General features: G+C 57.6%; 1 protein-coding gene across 1 annotated transcript; it reads left to right on the top strand.

Moving 5' to 3' along the window:
- The first annotated feature begins 411 nt into the window (after positions 1 to 411).
- ZBTB17 (zinc finger and BTB domain containing 17) lies at positions 412 to 5,595 on the top strand. The gene is made up of 7 exons (XM_009330340.1): positions 412 to 776; positions 1,270 to 1,393; positions 3,667 to 3,873; positions 4,042 to 4,230; positions 4,506 to 4,671; positions 4,804 to 4,932; positions 5,378 to 5,595. The coding sequence occupies exons 1-7, from the start codon at positions 771 to 773 to the stop codon at positions 5,439 to 5,441; spliced, it is 885 nt and encodes a 294-aa protein (XP_009328615.1). The 5' UTR covers positions 412 to 770; the 3' UTR covers positions 5,442 to 5,595.
- The last annotated feature ends 13 nt before the right edge of the window (positions 5,596 to 5,608 follow it).

Below are 5,608 nucleotides of genomic sequence, written 5' to 3'. Positions count from 1 at the left end.
CGATGACAGCCCGCACCGGCTGTACGTGCCCTCTGTGGGCGTCGGTTTTTGGGTGCGGGTGACGCGTTTTCGTGGACAAGCCGCGTTTCCTTAATTGCATTTCTGCATCAGAAGCTTCTGCGGAAATTTCAGAGATCGGGCAGCGTTCCACAGGCAGGTTTTTTTTGCGAGAAGATGAAGGTTTTGTCGTTCATCATCCGGGTGCTGCAGAGACGGGTGGTTTTCACGGCAGGGCTCGGGGTCTGGCGATGTCTCGGCGGCCCCGCTGGCTCCCTGCCTGCCCCAGCCCAGGGCTCCGGTTACCTGCGGGCAGCCCTGCCTGCACAGCCACCTCAGGAGCTGCACGAGCGTATCCGTGGGCCCGAAAACGAAATAACCGAGGGGTCTGCGGGGTGTCTGTTCGCTGGGGGGGGTCCAGAGTGTCTCTGCTCACTTCTCTCCTCGTGTCTTTCTCCTTTTAGTTCCCTTTCACCACGTTTTTTTCCTGCCTGTCATCGCTTGTGATTGTTTTTTCCACCCCTTACAGCTGAATGCCAACTTGCCTTCCGGTTTCGCTGCCGACCACGGACTCCAGAGCCCTTCCCTATTTCATAATTTGTATTATTAGCACATCTGTACCTTGAATGCTCCGGTCAGATCAGCTCTTAACTTTATTTTTTTAACTGAAAACGTTGCAGAATCAGTTACTGGAAATGAGGACAGACTCCTCTTCGCAGAGACTGAAAGGATTAGGGCTGCTTTGTTCCCCGAGCTGACACACGAGCAGGGAGATGACGGTAGGCAGAAAGTAAACCCCCTCTTCCTTTTTATCTTCTCAGCGTAAGAACGGATGGCTGGATGGTGACAGCGTTGAAAGGCAACGTTTAAACCGCTGTTTTTTTCCAATTTATCGAGGCTTTGGGGTTTTTTTTAATAGGTAGACGCTCGGGTGGCAGGTACAGGGAGAGGTTAATGTCGTTAATAAGCGAGAGCGCTTAACAGAGCTCATGTGGGAAGCTCCCCGGGACCGTAGCTGTTGTATTTATCTCTGCGAGCGCCTGCGGCGGGCGTGAGTGTTCTCATAACGAAGCTTTTCCGTGATTAAGCGAGTAATGAGAGACTCGACGGCCACGTCAGGGAGAGGTCAGGAGGGGAAACGGCGCTCGCGTGCCTCCGACGAGGTGAAATCGGGGGGTGCCCGGTCCCGGGTCGGTGACGTCGGACCTTGGGGTGCCTTCGACGCGCGAGGTTTGGGTTTTAAAATGGAGCTTTTCATCCCGTTTCTCCCAGGATGGCTGCGTAGAGACTGACTTGAGCACCGGCAAGGGGGAAAACTCTGGAGGAGAGCCGCGACCGTCTCGCCCGCAGCCTCGGTCCTCCGGATATCTCCGCTCCTCGCAGCGCAGGGGTGAAGGTCGGGCACCGATCCTGGCTTATCTTTGTTTTTCAGGCGAGGAGCTCTGAGACACGTTCTCAGGCAGCCCCGCTACCTTAAACAGCTGACAGCGATGGGTTTGCGCTACTGGGGGCTAATTAGTTTAGCGGTCGGGTGGACCAGCAATGCCTGATTTGGCATTTACCCTCCCTGGATCCATCCTCGGATCCATCCCCATTTCGGCACATCCCGTTCGGTTGGGGAAGGAGACGGATCTCGGCACCGGAGCCGCGAACTGGCCCTGCCTGAGTGGTGGCAAGGACCCAGGGTGGCGTTTCGGGTGAACCATGGGGTTTTTTTGATCCAGGTATTTGGGATTTTTAAGGCTTGGAGTCGGGGATTTTAGTGTACGAAGGTGATCTCAGCTGCTGGGGGACGTTGGGCACTGGGGTCGGGCGTGAGGGCGATACGCAGCTCGTCCCAACCTCCGCCCCGCTGCACTCGCGTGCTCCGACGACGCTGTAACGCGGCGTTGCGGAGGAAACCGCAGAAAAGATGAAGTTGTTCGGGAGGAGTTGAGTTTCTTGGGATTTTGCCTCCTTCGCAAAGCCCGGGTGCGAAGCTGAGGCGAGTCCAATTGGGGAGCGATAAAAATCATCATTTGGATGCAAAGCGCCTCCTACAAATTGCCAAAAATAGCCTTTTAGTGCATCAAACCGTCGTGATTTCCCAGGCCCTGCTGCGCAGAGCTTTCCGAGCACGGAAGGCAGTGGCGTTTGTCCTGCTGGGAAAATCCTCCCCTTTTTTTCCCCAGAGCTTCCTTTGCAAACCTTACGGGGTCGTACGTATGCGGGGGTTTAGACAGATTTTGATACCAATGCTGATTTTTCTCGCCCTCAAGGGATGTGTTTGGGGACAGGCTGTGGGTGTTTCGTTAAAAAGTACCCCGTGTTTTGGAGAGCTGGGGGAGAGTTGCGGCGGGTTATTAATTGCAGAGACAAACAGCGTCTTTTGGGACTGACAATTCCTCTCTCCGTGCGTGATCCGATGCTGTCGGAGGTGTCTGGGCTTCTCATCCCCGCCAGGAATGATTTTTGGAAGCCGAATCGGTCCTTGGGCGGAAGATCTTTCACCGAGCGCCTTGCTAGCACCCGCTGCAGACAGGAGGAGGCTCCCTCCGCCCGCGGTGCTCGCCTGCCGCGCGCCTGTGCACGCTCGAATGGATCCGGAGGAAAGGACACGCTCGCGGCTGCCTGGAAGCGACCTGGTTTTGCGGATCCAAACCCCGTCGCCTTTCCCCGACCTGAGACTCCCCCCGGTGTTTTTAAGAGCTGGTAAAGTGGAGAAGCAACTGCTGTGGGCTGGAAACCTTCAGGGAGACGCCGAGCGTCGACTTAGCGTCGAAACCAAGAGTGTTTCCCTGGCCGTAACCTTGTTTCTTCCAGCATCCAGAGCTTTAGGGGCTTCCTGGCCTGGCAGGTTGAACAATAACCGCGGATAGTCCCCGTTTGCTTTCTCCTCCCTCCTCGCTCATCGCTTGCAATGAAACGATCCCTTCAGCCTGCACGGGAATCATTTTTGGGAAACGAAGCCGAGTGAAAACCCTTCGTTCTCCACCCTGCGCCCTGCAGGTGCAGCCCAGGAGCAAACCCAAGGCGTGGCACCAAGGTCGAGCTCGTGGTTGACCCCTCAACCTTTGCGGATGAGGACGGGCTTTCGCAGTGTTTCCAGGAGCTTGCAGCATTCCTCAGCCCAAGGCGGGCTTCGAGCGGGGAGGACTCCCTCCAAACACACAATAAAAAGAAGAGAAATCCCTCGCTATCGTGACGCGAGCGCCTAAAATGAGCAGGAGCTTGAAGATTTTGTTGAACGCTTTCCGCGCTGCGCCCTCGGCGGGAGCGGTGGCACCGCCTGCTCGCTGAAGGGACGCGTGTGCAGAGGCCACAGGGTTCCTGCTTGCAGCTTGGGCCGGATGAAGAGCGATGAATGTATTTTAAATGCTGTTAGCATGGCAAAAAAAATATATATATTGACTCTTCGGTCAACTCTGCAGCCCCGCGCCGGTGGCGTGCCTGTTACAGGAGAGGTTCTGGGGTTGTATTTGGTGGGGGAGGCAGGCGGCTGTAAGCGAGGAGCTGAAATTAGGTTTTTTGGTCCACGTTTTTTAACTGAACAGGGCGGTCGGGTTGTGCTTGATCGGTGCCTTTGTGATCTGTCCTGCTTCGTGACCCTTTCCGACGGGGCGTCGGGGGTTTTGGCACCCGTCTCACCCCCACCCCGTCCCGGGGTTTGTTTTTTTTTTCTCCCCGCAGCCATGGATTTCCCCCAGCACAGCAAGCAAGTCCTGGAACAGCTGAACCAGCAGCGGCAGCTGGGTTTGCTGTGCGACTGCACCTTCGTGGTGGACGGCATCGACTTCAAGGCCCACAAAGCCGTGCTGGCGGCCTGCAGCGAGTATTTCAGGATGCTCTTCGTCGACCAGAAGGACGTGGTGCACCTCGACATCAGCAACGCGGCAGGTAGGCAGAGGGTTAGCCGGTATCCCTCCGAGCTGCTTAAACGAAGCCGTTTGGTGCCCAGGGTTTGAGGGAGGCTCTTCAGCCTGTTATTCCGTGCGCTTTGGGCTTTTCAGAATTGTATGGCCGAGAGGTGAGAGCTTATTTCTGGTTGCGTCGCCTCCCTTGCAGGCCTGGGCCAGGTTTTGGAGTTCATGTACACGGCTAAGCTAAGCCTAAACCCCGACAACGTGGAAGACGTGCTGGCCGTGGCGGGTTTTCTCCAAATGCAGGAGATCGTTAGCGCTTGCAACGCTCTCAAGTCCCTTGCTGTGCCGGGCGAAAGCCCCGCCAAGAGCCAGCAGCCCCCCGCCGGGATCGGTACGTAGCCTCCTCGCTTCCCCTCATCCGGGGAGACTGGAAGTTGCCCCGTGAAGCGGCCGCGCTCCCTGGCCGCCATCCAAACCCACGGCCTGGGTACATCTCCTGGTGCGCGAGGGCGTCTGGGTGGGGTTTGATCCCCTTGTGAGGCACCAGCAGTCGGAAGAACTGAGGCTTCCTTGAATCTTTGTGGGATTTGGGAATCCTTCTAGCAGCCGTCGGGATGCCCCTGCGCGGGCAGTAAAAGCTGGAGCGCTTCGCCTCTTCCCTCCCAGGGGCCAACAAGGCGACTGTCGAGGGCAAGAGGTCGACTGCGGAAGCGCTGGGTGATCTTGACAAAATAAAAAGGCTTCCTCCCAACCCGGAGGGGAAGGAAGAGGCGCCCGTGGCCGCCAGCAGCACAGCCCGAGGTGCAGACGGAGCAGCTGGGTGGCCAAGAAGGTGAGCCACCAAGGGGTGACACCCCAAATCCCCCCCGTCGCTCCCCCCAGCACACCCTGTCCTGCTGCCAGGCTCTGCTGCGCGGAGCCTGATGTCTCCTCAAGCGTGCCCGAGACACTCTGTTGCTTGTAGGGGCAGATGTTGCCATCCAAGAGGGCCCCAACGCCGAATTCCCCATCCACCCGCAGCCGGCGGAGAGCGTGGTCAGCAGCGGCAGCCCCGCGGCGAAGGGCAACATCCCTCCGGGCGCCGAAACGGGAGGTGTGTTCGTGAGCGAGGGCAGTGGCGGGGACTTTTTCTGTCTGCCCGTTCCCTTCAGCAGGGCTGAAGCAAAGCTGGGCAGGGGCTCAACCCTTGTTGACCCTGCAATTAATTCTGGTAGTGAGAGTTTCGCTGTGCAAACGCTGTCTCCTGCGAGTCGCGGAGCCCACAGGAGCGGTTGTCCGTGGGGCAGAGCTAGGAGAGGTTGGGAGATGTCCTCTCTCCACGCAGGCTTTTGGATTTTAGGCCTAATAACCTGTAAATCCAAAAGGATTCCAGGCAGAGGTCTCGGCACCTGCGTGGTACGATGGAGTACCAGGATTTCCCCGAGTACAGTGGGGCAGGTCTAATCCCCATCGCCTTAAACCCGGGCTTCGAGTTAGGAAATACAGGTGGGTTTTGCTGCCCCCGATGCCTAGCGCCCCCGTTTTCTGAATGCCCGCAGAGATGGAGCTGGAAGGGAAGGAGGAAGAGGGGGGGATGATGGCGGAGGACAAAGAGGAGGCTAAAATCCCCGAGGAAGAGCAGCCCCGATTAGAAAACGGAGAAAACACCGAAGATAACGAATCGGGAAGCACCGACTCCGGGCAGGAGAACTTGGGTGAAACCCGTCTGCTGCGTTCGGGTACTTACAGCGACAGGACCGAGTCGAAAGCCTACGGCTCCGTCACGCACA

This window comes from Pygoscelis adeliae, unplaced genomic scaffold, assembly GCF_000699105.1.
Source record: "Pygoscelis adeliae isolate BGI_AS28 unplaced genomic scaffold, ASM69910v1 Scaffold728, whole genome shotgun sequence".
Taxonomy (NCBI): Eukaryota; Metazoa; Chordata; class Aves; order Sphenisciformes; family Spheniscidae; genus Pygoscelis; species Pygoscelis adeliae.
Note: the sequence above shows the minus strand (reverse complement) of the source record. Positions and strands in the feature narration are given on the sequence as shown.